Consider the following 19,152-nt stretch of genomic DNA (forward strand, 5'->3'; position numbering starts at 1 on the left):
TCTCTTTTTCTCTCAACAGGTCTTGTTACAACTACCTCGAGGAAGCTGGATCGAGAACAGCAGGACGAGCACATTCTTGAGGTAAGCACCTTGTTCTGTCTGGTCTACCACTAACAGAAAGGGGGGAGGGAGAAAGAAGAGGGGGAATGAAAAAAAACGGTCTACTTCCTTGTCTGTCCGTCTGTGTGAGCCCTCGTGTTTGTTTGGAGAAGCATTAGCAGCATTGCTAATCATCAGAAAGGCCCTCAAGGACGACCTCTCCAGCCGAAACGGCCGTTAGGCTTGGCTGTCTTCAACCAACGTACTTTGGCCGAGCGCCAAGTATTGCCAACCAAAACAAACTGGGGCACAGAGACGCAGCGCATAGTTCCACACTAACCGGCGGAAGGGGGTTTGGGTTTTGGATCGTGATTCCGCCGTTTGAGATTTCCAGGGGGGAATCAGGGTGACTGTGCCTTTGTTCTTCTCCAGTGTACCATCACGGGATCGAGGGAGGCAAGCCGGGGCAGGAAGCGAACCTTCAACGCCGGGTTGATGTTTAAACTTGTGGATACTCACTTTTTCTCTCTCTATCTCGCTCTATTTCTGTCTCTCCCTCTCTATCTTCTCTAACCCCACCCTCCTTCCACCCCCCACCCCCCTCTTCATTCCGTTCCCTCTGCCCAACCTAACCAAACGTTTAACGCCAGCACATTTAATTTTGTGCCAAGATCGATTAACCAGATTGGGCGCTGCTTAATTATCGTTATAGGAGTTAATGCAATTCGAGGTTCATTGGATGCCAATTAATGCCGATGTGTGCCTGCATGCCAGCCACTCCCTGTGTTTTCATACTCAATTTACAGTGGGACGCACTCATTTTATTCTGGGACTGGAGAGTAAAGATAGTGGGGGAGAGGAGGGGAGAGATCTGTTCTCCTGAGGAAGACATTTTACTGCCTCCCGCTTCTCCTCCTCCTCTCTCCTTCTCTCGCTCTCTCTTTTTCCCTCCCCTCTCTCTCATTCTCTCCAACCACATCTATGATAAATGAAATGGCCTACTCTTAGATTTGAGTGCCGAGTTGCAGAGGCCTCAAGAGAGAGGAAAACTAAATTGAAGCTTTCGACACAAAAGCCCTTTTAATTTGTTAAAGTGACCAGGTTAGGAGCCCTCTGTGCGAACGACCGAGCAGATTCCCAGGACAGTCAGAGTCAAAAGCCACCCTTGAGGGTTAATCTCAGGGGCATTGGTTGGTGTGTGACAGTAGCATTAGAGATAAAGAGAGCTGATAGCCAGTGTGTTTTTCCAACAGACTCCTGTTTTTACGAATACATAGCCAGAGCCCGTTTATTATTAGTACGCTGCTCATTTGTCCCGTTTGAAGAAATGCTCCAGCAGACGTTAAATAACCACATTAAATGTTAACAAGCTCAAAGCGCTCCTCCAGTTCTTTCATGTTGGGGCCAAATTAAAATGCACAGCGACATTTGTACACTTCTTTTCTCTTATATATATATATATATATATATATATATACCGAACCAGTCAAAAGTTTGGACACATCTATTCATTCAAGGGTTTTTCTTTATTTTAACTATTTTCTTCATTGTAGAATAATAGTGAAGACATCAAAACTATGAAATAACACATATGGAATCATGTAGTAACTTAAAAAGTGTTAAACAAAGCTAAATATATTTTAGATTCTTCAAAGTAGCCACTCTTTGCTTTGATGAAAGCTTTGCACACTCTTGGCATTCTCTCAACCAGCTTCACCTGGAATGCTTTCTCAACAGTCCTAAAGGAGTTCCCACATATGCTGAGCACTTGCTGGCTGCTTTTCCTTCACTCCGCGTTCCAACTCATCTCAAACCTTGGGCTCCCGAGTGGCGCAGTGGTCTGAGACACTGCATCTCAGTGCAAGAGGCGTCACTGCACTACCTTGTTAGAATCCAGGCTGCATCACATTCGGTCATGATTGAGAGTCCCATAGGGCAACGCACAAGTTGTCCAAGTTTGGCTGGGGTAGGTTGTCATTGTAAATAAGAATTTGTTCTTAACTGACTTGCCTAGTTAAATAAAGGTTATATAAAATAAAAATATCTCAATTGGGTTGAGGTCAGGTCATCTGATGCGCAGCACTCCATCACTCTCCTTCTTGGTCAAGTAGCCCGTACACAGCCTGGAGGTGTATTGGGTCATTGTGCTGTTGAAAAACAAATGATAGTTCACACTAAGCGCAAATCAGATGGGATGGTGTATCACTGCAGAATGCTGTGGTAACCATGCTGGTTAAGTGTGCCTTGACTTCTAAATAAATCACTGACAGTGTCACCAGGAAACCACCCCTACACCATAACAACTCCTCCTCCGTGCTTCACGGTTGGAACTACACATGCAGAGATCATACCATAACAACTCCTCCTCCGTGCTTCACGGTTGGAACTACACATGCAGAGATCATACGTTCACCTACTCTGCGTCTCACAAAGACACAGCGGTTGGAACCAAAAATCTTAAATTTGGACTCATCAGACCAAAGGACACATTTGCACTGGTCTAATGTCCATTGCTCATGTTTCTTGGCCATAAGCAAGTCTTTTCTTCTTATTGGTGTCCTTTAGTAGTGGTTTCTTTGCAGCAATTCGACCATGAAGGCCTGATTCACCCAGTCTCCTCTGAACAGTTGATGTTGAGATCTGTCTGTTTACTTGAAGTCGGTGAAGCATTTATTTGGGCTGCAATTTCTGAGGCTGGTAACTCTAATGAACTTATCCTCTGCAGCAGAGGTATCTCTGGGTCTTCCTTTCCTTTGGCGGTCCTCATGAGAACCAGTTTTATCATAGCGCTTGATGGGTTTTCCGACTGCACTTGAAGACTCTTTCGAAGTTCTTGACACTTTCCGGATTGACTGACCTTTGTGTCTTAAAGTAATGATGGACTGTCATTTCTCTTTGCTTATTTGAGCTGTTCTTGCCATAATATGGACTTGGTATTTTACCAAATAGGGCTATCGTCTGTAAACCACCCCTTCCTTGTTACAACACAGCTGATTGGCTCAAACCCTTTAAGAAGGAAAGACATTCCATAAATTAACTTATAACAAGGCACACCTGTTATTTGAAATGCATTCCAGGTGACTTCCTCATGAAGCTGGTTGAGAGAATGCCAAGAGTGTGCAAAGCTGTCATCAAGGTAAAGGGTGGCTACTTTGAAGAATCTCAAATATAAAATATATTTTGATTTGTTTAACACTTTTGGTAACTACATGTTTCCATCTGTGTTATTTCATAGTTTTGATGTCTTCACTATTATTCTAAAATGTAGAAAATAGTAAAAATAAAGAAAAACCCTTGAATGAGTAGGTGTGTCCAAACTTTTGACTGGTGGTGTGTGTGTGTGTGTGTGTGTGTATATATATATGTGTGTGTATATACACTGCTCAAAAAAATAAAGGGAACACTAAAATAACACATCCTAGATCTGAATGAATGAACTATTCTTATTAAATACTTTTTTCTTTACATAGTTGAATGTGCTGACAACAAAATCACACAAAAATTATCAATGGAAATCAAATTTATCAACCCATGGAGGTCTGGATTTGGAGTCACACTCAAAATTAAAGTGGAAAACCACACTACAGGCTGATCCAACTTTGATGTAATGTCCTTAAAACAAGTCAAAATGAGGCTCAGTAGTGTGTGTGGCCTCCACGTGCCTGTATGACCTCCCTACAACGCCTGGGCATGCTCCTGATGAGGTGGCGGATGGTCTCCTGAGGGATCTCCTCCCAGACCTGGACTAAAGCATCCGCCAACTCCTGGACAGTCTGTGGTGCAACGTGGCGTTGGTGGATGGAGCGAGACATTATGTCCCAGATGTGCTCAATTGAATTCAGGTCTGGGGAACGGGCGGGCCAGTCCATAGCATCAATGCCTTCCTCTTGCAGGAACTGCTGACACACTCCAGCCACATGAGGTCTAGCATTGTCTTGCATTAGGAGGAACCCAGGGCCAACCGCACCAGCATATGGTCTCACAAGGGGTCTGAGGATCTCATCTCGGTACCTAATGGCAGTCAGGCTACCTCTGGCGAGCCCATGGAGGGCTGTGCGGCCCCCCAAAGAAATGCCACCCCACACCATGACTGACCCACCGCCAAACCGGTCATGCTGGAGGATGTTGCAGGCAGCAGAACGTTCTCCACGGCGTCTCCAGACTGTCACATGTGCTCAGTGTGAACCTGCTTTCATCTGTGAAGAGCACAGGGCGCCAGTGGCGAATTTGCCAATCTTGGTGTTCTCTGGCAAATGCCAAACGTCCTGCACGGTGTTGGGCTGTAAGCACAACCCCCACCTGTGGACGTCGGGCCCTCATACCACCCTCATGGAGTCTGTTTCTGACCATTTGAGCAGACACATGCACATTTGTGGCCTGCTGGAGGTCATTTTGCAGGGCTCTGGCAGTGCTCCTCCTGCTCCTTCTTGCACAAAGGCGGAGGTAGCGGTCCTGCTGCTGGGTTGTTGCCCTCCTACGGCCTCCTCCACGTCTCCTGATGTACTGGCCTGTTTCCTGGTAGCGCCTCCATGCTCTGGACACTACGTTGACAGACACAGCAAACCTTCTTGCCACAGCTCGCATTGATGTGCCATCCTGGATGAGCTGCACTACCTGAGCCACTTGTGTGGGTTGTAGACTCCGTCTCATGCTACCACTAGAGTGAAAGCACCGCCAGCATTCAAAAGTGACCAAAACATCAGCCAGGAAGCATAGGAACTGAGAAGTGGTCTGTAGTCACCACCTGCAGAACCACTCCTTTATTGGGGGTGTCTTGCTAATTGCCTATAATTTCCACCTGTTGTCTATTCCATTTGCACAACAGCATGTGAAATGTATTGTCAATCAGTGTTGCTTCCTAAGTGGACAGTTTGATTGTGTGATTGACTTGGAGTTACATTGTGTTGTTTAAGTGTTCCCTTTATTTTTTTGAGCAGTGTATATATATATATATATATATATATTCAGGTGGTTGTGGAGAAAGGGGTTTCAGGCCAGGGTTTGAGGTCTTCCCACCTTCCCTCCACCACCTTTGTCCTATAAGTTGATTTTAGGTCAGTTTTGCAAATGCCAGGCTCACCAAGATTAGCCTAGCATTTGCTCACTCAGAGACCTCCCCCACTGCCAGTGGCGCTCACACACATACACGCTGGCATGTGCACACATGCACAGATGCAAGCAAGCAAGCACGTACACACACACACACACACACACACACACACACACACACCACCTACCAACCCCCAACCCAACTCCATCCCTTTCCCCATCCACCCAGTCACCCAGCCATATGACCATATTAGAGAGACATACTTCCCTCAGATTACGCAGATCCACAAGAATTCGAAAACAAACCCAATTTTGATAAACTCCCATATCTACTGGGTGAAATACCACAGTGTGCCATCACAGCAGCAGCAAGATTTGTGACCTGTTGCCACAAGAAAAAGGCAACCAGTGAAGAAATCATTTTTATGTTTATTTATTTTCCCTTTTGTACTTTAACTATTTGCACCATGTTACAACACTGTATATAGACATAATATGACATTTGAAATGTCTTTATTCTTTTGGAACTTCTGTGAGTGTAATCTTTACTGTTTATTTCGCTTTTGATTATTATCTACTTCACTTGCTTTGGCAATGTTAACATATGTTTCCCATGCCAATAAAGCCCTTGAAATGAATTGAATTGAGAGTGAGGGAGAGAGAGGGAGGGAGGGAGAGAGAGGAAACAACAAGGGAGACATGTTAGGACATGCTCGCCCAGACCTGAAAGAGAGGCAAGTTTAATGTTCTGCTCATAGGCATATCTCTACATCAACTTCCCAAGTTTCTATAGTCTCAGCCACTTTCTTTATTAATGCCCTCTGAAGTGTCTAGGCACTAATGTTTCACTACATCAGACTTGACAGTTGGCTGCCATTTGACCAGGGGTTTGTTGCAGACGTGCCAAGTGTAAACATTTCATTACAAAAAGCCTGAGAACCACTGTGACACGGTCTTCACGTTGTTGTGACTGGCCTCTGGTAAAGGCTTTGTTTTGAAAGAGTAGGATGTGCTGATGAGCAACTGTCTAGCACGGCTCGGAAGCGCACACACAAGCACTCATGTACACACACACACACACACACTCACTCACCCACCCACCCACCCACCCACCCACCCACTCACTCACTCACTCACTCACTCACTCACTCACTCACTCACTCACTCACTCACTCACTCACTCACTCACTCACTCACTCACTCACTCACTCACTCACTCACTCACTCTGTCGGACAAGGTAAAAATCTGCTGTTCTGCCCCTGAGAAAGGCAGTTAACCCACTTGTTCCCCGTAAAGTATTACAGAGTTCAGTTAGTTTTTGTAATTGATGCTCTTATCTTGCCTCTTCGGTCGCTCGGCAATAATTACCATTCAGGCTGCATCCCAAATGGCACCCTATTCCCTATTTAATGCACTACTTTTGACCAGAGGCCTGTGAGCTCTGGTCGAAAGAATTGCACTATATCGGGAATCGGATATAATTTGGGATGCACACACACACAGCCGAGTTCAGCTGTTCACATTAGCCCGGGTCCTCATATTCAGCTTTTTTCAATCCACTGCTTTGATTTCACAAAGGGAACAGGGAACTGTGGACAAAGCGTGTGTACCAATGACACTCTACTCCCTATATAGTGCGCTGCTTTTGAACAGGACACCTAGGGCTCTGGTCAAAAGTAGTGCACTATGTAGATGTAGGGTGCCATTTGGGATGCATAAATATCATCCGAAAACGGGGCCAAATGAACTCATCTGCCCGTAATGGCAATGTTCATTACAGAATATGAGAATACGGGCCAACGCACCGGCAACACTGCTCCCGAGAGGCGCACGCCGCCTCGAACTCGAATGGTCCTCGTCGTCCCATTTAATTAATTTTGTTCGGGCAAATAGCTCAGGCGGCCTTGGACCGACTAGGCGCAGGAAAACAAAAACACATTATGCCGCTAATTGTCGCTGCTAGTGCCAAATGGCGTGTGACCACAACCCCAAAGTGTTTTTGCTAAAGCGCTGAGCAGATGGTTTTAAATGACTATTGTTCAGCTCTTTATTTTTATTTCTGACGCTTTAAGCTCAGAATTGCTCACATCTCTCCCAGCTGTGAGATAGACGAACCCCAGTTTAGTTTCCCAGTTACTCATGAGATTTAAGGGTTGTGTTTGTTTGGGTCATCTAAGCTTATTGCTGGCTGCGTAAATTCAGCTGGCTGTGCATTTCATTTGAAAGACACCATTCAGCCATTAAGCCAGGCCTAATTAACAAAGTGTTAAAACAGCTGAGTGTTCAAACTACCAAGTGTTAAAACTAATGTTAAAACAAACTTAAGTCTCTCCAGCAAACTATGGGCTGTAGGGTTTCATTATTATTTTTTGAACTATATTTAATCAAACTTCTCCAAATGGGTTAACATGTTTTTTTTTTAACCCTGGTCCCAGATCAGTTTGTGCTATGTGTCAATGACCATGGGAATTGGCAAGAACGCACAAACTGATCTGGGACCAGGCTGGTGTTTTGATACCTAATTCTTATTTCGCTGTGAGGAAGAAATCAGTGCTAGAGGCATCACTACAGACACCCTGGTTCATATCCAGGCTGTATCACAACCGGCCGTGATTGGGAGTCCCATAGGGCGACGCACAATTGGCCCAGCGTCATCCGGGTTTGGCCGGCGTAGGCCGTCATTGAAAATAAGAATTTGTTCTTAACTGACTTGCCTAGTTAAATAAAGGTGTTAAAAAATAAATTAAAAAATATAAAAACATAAGCATAGATAAAAAGTATTTTTTTCTCCTTGTGTCTGGTTGGATGGTGATACATTCATCAGGTAAACCCATTTAACGGAATATGTTGTTTTTGGAGCACTAAGGAGACATTGGGAAAGGGGATACCTAGTCAGTTGTCCAACTGAATGTATTCAACTGAAATGTGTCTTCCGCATTTAACTCAACCCCTCTGAATCAGAGAGGTGCTGGGGGGCTGCTTTAATTGACATCCACGTCTTGAGCGCCCGGGGAACAGTGGGTTAACTGCCTTGCTCAGGGGCACATTGCTCACCAAAGAGACGGGACCTGCTACATCACCAAAATAACGACGAGTCTCATTCTTCTGTGGCAGAAAAGCAAAGCGAGTGTGGTCTTTGGACCGTCGTCTCGTAAAAAAACGGCAAACTATAACTTGCCTCACATTCATTGAATCCATTCACCATAAAAAAGAATGACTGAAAGGGAAAGAAAGAAAGAAGGAAAGGGAACAATTCAACTTCAATAAGCGAGCGAGTGAATAACAGCCTGTTCCCTTCGCATATTGGTTCTCGGAAGCACAGCGTGGGTCTTTGAATAAAATGACTTGATAGCTCGCTAATCTCGGAAGGAATTGCTTCAATTTTGGCAGCCAATTGACTAACTGAGAAACATTTGTGAGCACAGCAATGAAATGGAGAGAGGGAGGAAGAGATATGGGGGAGAAAGAAAATGGGGGAGAAAGGGGGAGAAAGCGAGGGAAAGGGGAGAGAAGAAAGCGAGTTTGCTTTTTACCTCCGCTCTCTTTGGTTAATTCTAGGACTTCGAATAAGGAACGTCCTCAAACGTCGGAGCTCCGGTCATTACATATTCACGAGATGCAGAGTTTACTGCTTACACATATGTGCGCCATTATTGCCTGGTTCCCCCTCTCCTCTGCAGTATATGCATTGTTTCGCTAAACTGGTTTTAAACGTGGCTTTAATTGGAAATGTTTACGTGACAACACTCTTTCCAAGGTTGCATGGGAATATGGAACACAATGTCCATTCAAAATGTGATGACACTTAATTCACATAGATCCTTTGAAGCGTTTCATTCAACGTTTCTCTCTTTTCCCTCTCACAGTCTCAAACATAGGATTCCAATTGTAATTCCATGTTTTCCCCCAAATTTCTCATGGAATTCCCATTGTAATTCCATATTTCCTGCTCTTTTTTTGTTGTTGCTCGGAATAAAGTCACAGGCATCATAATTTCCATACTCCCATTTTAATTCCATGTTTTTCCCAACTTTTCCCTAATAGATCACCGTCACCGACCACGGGGTTCCCGCAAAATCCACCACGGTCCGTGTCATCGTCAAAGTCCTGGACGAGAACGACAATCGGCCGCAGTTCCTGGAGAAGATCTACAAGATCAAGCTTCCGGAACGGGAAAAAACGGAAAAGGACCGGGCTCTGAAGCGGGATCCCGTGTACCGGGTGATCGCCTCGGACCGCGATGGGGGTGCCAACTCGGAGATCTCGTATTCCATTGAGGAGGGAGATGAGCACGGGAAGTTCTTCATCGAGCCAAAGACGGGTCTGGTGTCGTCCAAGAAGTTCTCCTCCGCCGGGGAGTATGACATCCTCACCGTAAGTAGCCTAGCGCATTTTGATTAATCGTTTTTATACTCTGGATTTTTCACTAGGAAATTCCTCCGCATCTTATACTGAACAAAAATATAAACGCAACATGCAACAATGACATTTTTTTAAACTGAGTTAGAGTTCATATAAGTAATTTCATTAGGACCTAATCTATGGATTTCACATGACTGGGCAGGGGCGCAGCCATGGGGGGGGGGTCTTGGAGGGCATAGGCCCACCCACTTGGGAGCCAGGCCCAGCCAATCAGAATTAGTTTTTCCCTACAAAAGGGCTTCATTACAGACAGTTTCATCAGCTGTCCGTGTGGCTGTTCCCAGATGATCCCGCAGGTGAAGAAGCCAGATGTGGAGGTCCTGGGCTGGCGTGGTCTGTGGTTGTGAGGCCGATTTGGACATACTGCTAAATTCTCTAAAACAACTTTGGAGGCAGCTTATGGTAGAGAAATGAACATTAAATTATCTGGTAGCAGCTCTGGTGGACATTCCTGCAGTCAGCATGCCAATTGCACGCTCCCTCAAATGTAGACATCTGTGGCATTATGTTGTGTGACAAAACTGGACATTCAAGTGGCCTTTTATTGTCCCCAGCACAAGGTGCACCTGTGTAATGATCATGCCTTTTAATCAGTTTCTTGATATGCCACACCTGTCAGGTGGATGGATTATCTTGGCAAAGGGGAAATGCTTACTAACAGGGATGTAAACAAATTTTTGCACAACATTTGAGAGAAATAAGCTTTTTATGCTTATAGAACATTTCTGGGATCTTTTCTTTCAGCTCATGAAACATGGGACCAATACTTGACAAGTTGCGTTTATATTTTGGTTCAGTATAGTTAGGGAGAAGTCATTTAGGCTTAGATTTTATTTAGCTTTTAGAGGAATGTCAATGTACATACTGAGTTATATGACATCTTAAACTAGAGCCAGGGTTTTAGAGAATTACTGGACATATCGGACTGGGGGCTTTGCTTTATTCACATTGATTTACTTTTACATTTCCAATGTACATGCCATATTGCATTTGTTAATAGCATTTTGAGGTTTAGGATAGTCACAGTACTTTTATGTCATAGAACTTTTGGGCCAATGTTGCCTGTGATAGATTTATCTCACTTGACGGAATTAGACACTTAACACAGTAATCTCCCCGTACATCTGTTTAACGGGGGACGCCATGGTAACAGGTGTTCTGCTCGGTTGTTGTTTTTTCCATGTGGGCTGGCTGACCGTTCTTTGACCCCTTGGCCTATCTGTCTCTGTCTCTCACTCTATTTCTCTCTCTCTCTCTTGCTCTCTCTCTCTGTCTGTTTCCTCTTTCCCCCTCTCTCTCCCTGTGTTTTAATTAAAGTATTTTAATTCATGCTTTTAAGTGCTATCCCCTGGGAGTCCAATGTGTTTTGTTGTATAATTTACTTACCCAAATCAATTCAAATCAATTCATTCCCTCTCTCTATCAGATCAAAGCCGTGGACAACGGGCGCCCCCAGAAGTCGTCCACCTGCCGGCTGCACATCGAGTGGATCCCCAAGCCGGAGGTGGCGGCCAGCGCGCCCCCCCTGGCCTTTGAGGAGCCCCCCTTCTTCTTCTCAGTGATGGAGAGCGACCCCGTGGCGCACATGGTGGGGGTCATAACCACGGAGACGTCGGACACGCCAGTCTGGTTCGAGATCACAGGTGAAACCTTGACGAGTGGATGCAGGGTTTTGTTTTAGGTTGTGTGTGGGTCTGTGCATACGCGCATGCGTGTGTATGTGTGTTAGTTGAATGCATTCTAGAAGGAGATGGATCTAGCTGTATAGTCAAGGGAAGACATCCCCGGCATAGATTCTTGTAGCATTCTTCTTAACATTAACCCAAGCACGTGAATATGAGTGTGAAGCCTACAAACCCAAAAACAAAACCAATGTAGAACCTATTTTTCTCCTTGCTCACTGTAATAATTGAGTCTCTAATAGTGACTTCTTTGCATGGTGAATGTTAACATCTCTACTGAATAAACTTCCTGATATTTCCTGAAAAATACTTCTCCCTTCTCCCTTCTTCTAACCAACGTTTGACTGACGCTTTCCCTCTCTTTTTCTATGTTTTCTGCTTCTCTGCTGCTCTTCTCTTCTTTTCTCCTTTGGGAATGTCTCTCTTTTACTGGATTTGGTTTGTCCAGAAGGAGACACGGGGGAAGTGTTTTACATCGTTCAGATGGCTTGCGACCTCAACTGTACAGCGGAAGGTAGATCTGCTGTAATGGGATCTCTCTGCTGTCATTGGCTGTATTAAGTGATCTCTCTAATACCATTGGAGATTGTTGACTGTGATGTCTGTCATGCAGATCTGGGTTCAAAAACTATTTGAAATCATTTAAACTACTTTAGGTGTGCTTGACTGAGCTTGCCTGGCTTAATAGACCAATAGGATAGTCCCAGAAGTGCAAACCCCGCCCATCCTACACTTCATGCAGGCTCAAAGTGTTTGAAAGATTTCAAATAGTGTTTGAACCCAGTTGTGCTGTCACGTGGTTGAGCTTGTGCATTGTTTCTGTCATTCTTGTGATCGTGTGACAACAGATTTACATAAACACATATACCGCACATAAACATGAACATATGGCTCCATTTTGTCTATGTACTGTATGTGTATTTCATTCATGGTGTCTTGTGGAATCTATTGACACATGCAACTAACTGTATGCGATTGATGTATACACATCATTTGCACATATGGTTCCATAATGAGCCTGGAAAGTTAACATAAGTACAGGGAAATGTTTTTACATTGTTGATGCATAGTGCAGTACACATGTGCTTCTGTATGTATCAACAATAAGGATAATGTTGCTTATTATACTAATATAAGCAACCGTATGGATAATATACATAAATTATTATTATTATACATGGATTACATACAATTTATGTATAAATTCCTCTTGCCTAACGCCACAGCCAAACAGAACCATATGTCACTGTTAGCTTACCTAGCTCCAGTACTGCGTCATAATTTAAACAGGTGATGATAGCCCCACTCATTTCCTGTCCATTTTAATTGTGCGCCCGCCTAACCCTTCCTTCCGTCGTTTCCACCAGGTGGGAACTACGACAGCCGCTTTGACGTGGGCAAGGCCAGTGGGACCCTGATCGTGGCGAGGCCCCTCGATGCTGAGCAAAAATCCAATTATAACCTGACAGTGGAGGCAACGGACGGGACGCGATTTGTCAGCACCCAGGTAATTGGAACGTTAATGTTTGTTGATGGCGGTAGAGTTTGTCATGGATCCTATGAGGTAGGATGAAACATAAACATGGTCTGCATGAGAGTCTTCATTCTGTGTCCATCCGTTTCAATGCTTTTAGTTGTGATTTCGGCACTCTTGCCAAATTTAAATTAAGCTGTGACTCCCTTTGTCTGACAGCCAGCCAGACAGACAGACAGACGAGGGGTTAAGCAAGGAGGTGGATCTAGAGTGAGGTCAGAAGATCTGTGCGCCCATCCATTGCCTGTTTTTGATTAGACTCGCGCGTGGGTCAACACCGCACATATTCCAGGCGCTCGCTTTTCCAAACTTGACCCCTAACGTCATAACATGTGCTTGGCGGACATTCCTTCTTCTCTCTGTCCACATCTACCGGCGGCAGAAGAGGTCTGCATCCCAAATGGAACCCTATTCACTCTATCATGCACTTTATTGGGAACAAGGTGCCATTTGGGATACAGGCAAGGAGCGTTCAGAACCGCTTTCTTGGCAGACCAGCTCCAGGATTCTTCCATTGTCTCATTTCTGATGGGCCTAGGAGCGAGGGAGGAAGAAAGAGAGGAGGGCGGAAGAACAGTGCCTGTCTAGCCAGGCGCTTTTTAAAAGGTGTGCATTCCACAGCCCGTGTCTGCAGCTACACCCCTCCTTCGCCCTCAATGAACCTGCATCTCTCTCTCTCTCTCTCTCTCTCTCTCTCTCTCTCTCTCTCTCTCTCTCTCTCTCTCTCAATTCAATTCAATTCAATTCAATTCAAGGGGCTTTATTGGCATGGGAAACATGTGTTAACATTGCCAAAGCAAGTGAGGTAGATATTATACAAAAGTGAAATAAACAATACAAATTAACAGTAAACATTACACATACAGAAGTTTCAAAACAATAAAGACATTACAAATGTTATATTATATATATACAGTGTTGTAACAATGTACAAATGGTTAAAGCACACAAGTTAAAATAAATAAGCATAAATATGGGTTGTATTTACAATGGTGTTTGTTCTTCACTGGTTGCCCTTTTCTTGTGGCAACAGGTCACAAATCTTGCTGCTGTGATGGCGCACTGTGGAATTTCTCCCAGTAGATATGGGAGTTTATCAAAATTGGATTTGTTTTCAAATTCTTTGTGGATCTGTGTAATCTGAGGGAAATATGTCTCTCTAATATGGTCATACATTGGGCAGGAGGTTAGGAAGTGCAGCTCAGTTTCCACCTCATTTTGTGGGCAGTGTGCACATAGCCTGTCTTCTCTTGAGAGCCATGTCTGCCTACGGCGGCCTTTCTCAATAGCAAGGCTATGCTCACTGAGTCTGTACATAGTCAAAGCTTTCCTTAAGTTTGGGTCAGTCACAGTGGTCAGGTATTCTGCCACTGTGTACTCTCTGTTTAGGGCCAAATAGCATTCTAGTTTGCTCTGTTTTTTTGTTAATTCTTTCCAATGTGTCAAGTAATTATCTTTTTGTTTTCTCATGATTTGGTTGGGTCTAATTGTGCTGTTGTCCTGGGGCTCTGTGGGGTGTGTTTGTGTTTGTGAACAGAGCCCTAGGACCAGCTTGCTTAGGGGACTCTTCTCCAGGTTCATCTCTCTGTAGGTGATGGCTTTGTTATGGAAGGTTTGGGAATCGCTTCCTTTTAGGTGGTTGTAGAATTTAACGGCTCTTTTCTGGATTTTGATCATTAGTGGGTATCGGCCTAATTCTGCTCTGCATGCATTATTTGGTGTTCTACGTTGTACACGGAGGATATTTTTGCAGAATTCTGCATGCAGAGTCTCAATTTGGTGTTTGTCCCATTTTGTGAAATCTTGGTTGGTGAGCGGACCCCAGACCTCACAACCATAAAGGGCAATGGGCTCTATGACTGATTCAAGTATTTTTAGCCAGATCCTAATTGGTATGTTGAAATTTATGTTCCTTTTGATGGCATAGAAGGCCCTTCTTGCCTTGTCTCTCAGATCGTTCACAGCTTTGTGGAAGTTACCTGTGGTGCTGATGTTTAGGCCGAGGTATGTATAGTTTTTTGTGTGCTCTAGGGCAACGGTGTCTAGATGGAATTTGTGGTCCTGGTGACTGGACCTTTTTTGGAACACCATTATTTTGGTCTTACTGAGATTTACTGTCAGGGCCCAGGTCTGACAGAATCTGTGCAGAAGATCTAGGTGCTGCTGTAGGCCCTCCTTGGTTGGTGACAGAAGCACCAGATCATCAGCAAACAGTAGACATTTGACTTCGGATTCTAGTAGGGTGAGACCGGGTGCTGCAGACTGTTCTAGTGCCCGCGCCAATTCGTTGATATATATGTTGAAGAGGGTGGGGCTTAAGCTGCATCCCTGTCTCACCCCACGACCCTGTGTGAAGAAATGTGTGTGTTTTTTGCCAATTTTAACCGCACACTTGTTGTTTGTGTACATGGATTTTATAATGTCGTATGTTTTACCCCCAACACCACTTTCCATCAATTTGTATAGCAGACCCTCATGCCAAATTGAGTCAAAGGCTTTTTTGAAATCAACAAAGCATGAGAAGACTTTGCCTTTGTTTTGGTTTGTTTGGTTGTCAATTAGGGTGTGTAGGGTGAATACATGGTCTGTTGTACGGTAATTTGGTAAAAAGCCAATTTGACATTTGCTCAGTACATTGTTTTCATTGAGGAAATGTACGAGTCTGCTGTTAATGATAATGCAGAGGATTTTCCCAAGGTTACTGTTGACGCATATTCCACGGTAGTTATTGGGGTCAAATTTGTCTCCACTTTTGTGGATTGGGGTGATCAGTCCTTGGTTCCAAATATTGGGGAAGATGCCAGAGCTAAGGACGATGTTAAAGAGTTTTAGTATAGCCAATTGGAATTTGTTGTCTGTATATTTGATCATTTCATTAAGGATACCATCAACACCACAGGCCTTTTTGGGTTGGAGGGTTTTTATTTTGTCCTGTAACTCATTCAAGGTAATTGGAGAATCCAGTGGGTTCTGGTAGTCTTTAATAGTTGATTCTAGGATTTGTATTTGATCATGTATATGTTTTTGCTCTTTATTCTTTGTTATAGAGCCAAAAAGATTGGAGAAGTGGTTTACCCATACATCTCCATTTTGGATAGATAATTCTTCGTGTTGTTGTTTGTTTAGTGTTTTCCAATTTTCCCAGAATTGGTTAGAGTCTATGGAGTCTTCAATTACATTGAGCTGATTTCTGACGTGCTGTTCCTTCTTTTTCCGTAGTGTATTTCTGTATTGTTTTAGTGATTCACCATAGTGAAGGCGTAGACTCAGGTTTTCCGGGTCTCTATGTTTTTGGTTGGACAGGTTTCTCAATTTATTTCTTAGATTTTTGCATTCTTTATCAAACCATTTGTCATTGTTGTTCATTTTCTTCGGTTTTCTATTTGAGATTTTTAGATTTGATAGGGAAGCTGAGAGGTCAAATATACTGTTAAGATTTTCTACTGCCAAGTTTACACCTTCACTATTGCAGTGGAACATTTTACCCAGGAAGTTGTCTAAAAGGGATTGAATTTGCTGTTGCCTAATTGTTTTTTGGTAGGTTTCCAAACTGCATTCCTTCCATCTATAGCATTTCTTAATGTTACTCAGTTCCTTTGGCTTTGATGCCTCATGATTGAGTATTGCTCTGTTCAAGTAGACTGTGATTTTGCTGTGGTCTGATAGGGGTGTCAGTGGGCTGACTGTGAACGCTCTGAGAGACTCTGGGTTGAGGTCAGTGATAAAGTAGTCTACAGTGCTACTGCCAAGAGATGAGCTATAGGTGAACCTACCATAGGAGTCCCCTCGAAGCCTACCATTGACTATGTACATACCCAGCGTGCGACAGAGCTGCAGGAGTTGTGACCCGTTTTTGTTGGTTATGTTGTCATAGTTGTGCCTAGGGGGGCATATGGGGGAGGGAATGCTGTCACCTGCAGGCAGGTGTTTGTCCCCCTGTGTGCTGAGGGTGTCAGGTTCTTGTCTCTCTCTCTCTCTCTCTCTCTCTCTCTCTCTCTCTCTCTCTCTCTCTCTCTCTCTCGAGACATGAAAGTGCATTGAGGTCTCCTGAAAAGACTGTGGCTAAAGAAAAGTGCAGGTCCACTCCACATTCTTTAATTCCGAGATGAACAATCTCTTGAGGTTTTATGAAAATCCACAACTAGTCACCTCCAGCTCATGGCAGATGCATAATGATATTGCTATTATGTGATATGTTAATAGTGAAATTGTTAACTTATTGGCCTCTCCGTTTACAATCCATAGTCTAGACCGGCGTTCAAATAGCATTTGTTTACTTTCAAAGTGTTTCATTGTGCATGCCTAGTGACAGGTTTGCTCTTTTAGGACTATCCTATTCATTCCATTGTGCCAGGCAAGCTCAATCAAAGTATTTGAAATAAAACACACACTATTTCAACTAGAGGTCGACCGATTAATCGGCATGGCCAATTAATTAGGGCCGATTTCAAGGTTTCATAACAATCGGTAATCGGCATTTTTGGGCGCTGATTATGGCCGATTACATTGCATTCCACGAGGAAACTGCGTGGCAGGCTGACCACCTGTTACGCGAGTGCAGCAAGAAGCCAAGGTAAGTTGCTAGCTAGCATTAAACTTATCTTATAAAAAACAATCAATCTTCACATAATCACTAGTTAACTACACATGGTTGATGATATTACTAGTTTATCTAGCTTGTCCTGCGTTGCATATAATCAATGCGGTGCCTTATCATCAAATCACAGCCTACTTCGCCAAACGGGTGATGATTTAACAAAAGCGCATTCGCGAAAAAAACACAATCTTTGCACGAATGTACCTAACCATAAACATCAATGCCCTTCTTAAAATCAGTACACAGAAGTATATATTTTTAAACCTGCATATTTAGTTACAAGAAATTCATGTTAGCAGGCAATATTAACTAGGGAAATTGTGTCACTTCTTTTGCGTTCATTGCACGCAGAGTCAGTGTATATGCTACAGTTTGGGCCGCCTGGCTCGTTGCGAACTAATTTTCCAGAATTTTACATAATTATGACATAACATTGAAGGTTGTGCAATGTAACAGCAATATTTAGACTTAGGGATGCCACCCGTTTGATAAAATACAGAACGGTTCCTTATTTCACTGAAAGAATAAACGTTTTGTTTTCGAAATGATAGTGTCCGGATTTGACCATATTAATGACCAAAGGCTCGTATTTCTGTGTGTATTATATTATAATTACGATAAATCGGTATCGGCTTTTTTTGGTCCTCCAATAATCGGTATCGGCGTTGAAAAATCATAATCGGCCGACCTCTAATTTCAACCCAGGTCCCTATCCATAGTCACAGTCCTCAGGCCTATCGACTCTGGAAATATTCCAATGGTTCTGTGCCTCTTCTCAAAAGCATTCAGAGATCCGTTGTGGGGGGAAAAAAACTCTACTTGTTGTCTCTGCCTGTAAATAGAGCCTTTTATCATGTGGCCCTGTGCGCCGCCGAGCCCCTCTCAGCCTGCTGGGTTGGGGCGGCGAAGCGGGCGGCCGTGTTTTCCACAGCCCGCCGACGGAAGCGTCACTAAATGGAGGCTTCAGATCCATCACAGAGCACCCTATTGTCATGTAGAGAGAGAGACACACACAGGCAAATGCGCACACAGACTCTCGCGCACACACACAAACACACACATACATGCTTGCATATGTAAGCACACACAAATACATATAGTACCAGTCAAGAGTTTGGACACACTGACTCATTCCAGGGTTTTTCTTTATTTTTACTACTACTACTACATTGTAGAATAATAGTGAAGACATCAAAACTATCAAATAACACATGGAATCATGTAGTAACAAAAAAAGTGTTAAACAAATCAAAATATATTTTAGATTCTTCAAAGTAGCCACCCTTTCCCTTGATGACAGCTTTACACACTCTTGGCATTCTCTCAACCAGCTTCAGCTGGAATTATTTTCCAACAGTCTTAAAGGAGTCCCCACATATCCTGAGCACTTGTTGGCTGCTTTTCTTAAAGTAATGATGGACTTTTGTTTCTCTTTGCTTATTTGAGCTGTTCTTTTGGTAAAAGACTTGGTCTTTTACCAAATAGGTCTAGCTTCTGTTTTCCACTCCTACCTTGTCACAACACAACGCATTAAGAAGGAAAGAAATTCCACAAATTAACTTTTAACAAGGCACACCTGTTAATTGAAATGCATTCCATGTGACCTCCTCATGAAGCTGGTTAAGAGAATACCAAGAGTGTGCAAAGGTGTCATCAAGGCAAAGGGTGGCTACTTTGAAGAATCTCTCATATAAAATATATTTAGATTTGTTTTAACACTTTTTTTGGTAACTACATGATTCCATATGTGTTATTTCATAGTTTTGATGTCTTCACTAGTATTCTACAATGTAGAAAATAGTAAAAATAAAGGAAAACCCTTAAATGA

General features: G+C 43.5%; 1 protein-coding gene across 1 annotated transcript in view; it reads left to right on the forward strand.

Annotated features, from left to right (window-relative positions):
- The window catches only part of LOC120034666 (protocadherin Fat 1-like), a 96,293-nt gene that overhangs the window by 33,186 nt on the left and 43,955 nt on the right, over positions 1–19,152 (forward strand). The window contains exons 3-6 of the mRNA XM_038981262.1: positions 20–81; positions 9,134–9,463; positions 10,938–11,154; positions 12,561–12,700. Of these exons, the coding sequence (XP_038837190.1) occupies positions 20–81; positions 9,134–9,463; positions 10,938–11,154; positions 12,561–12,700 (749 nt within the window). The remainder of the gene's footprint in view (positions 1–19; positions 82–9,133; positions 9,464–10,937; positions 11,155–12,560; positions 12,701–19,152) is intronic.

Source organism: Salvelinus namaycush, chromosome 42 (genome assembly GCF_016432855.1).
Source record: "Salvelinus namaycush isolate Seneca chromosome 42, SaNama_1.0, whole genome shotgun sequence".
Taxonomy (NCBI): domain Eukaryota; kingdom Metazoa; phylum Chordata; class Actinopteri; order Salmoniformes; family Salmonidae; genus Salvelinus; species Salvelinus namaycush.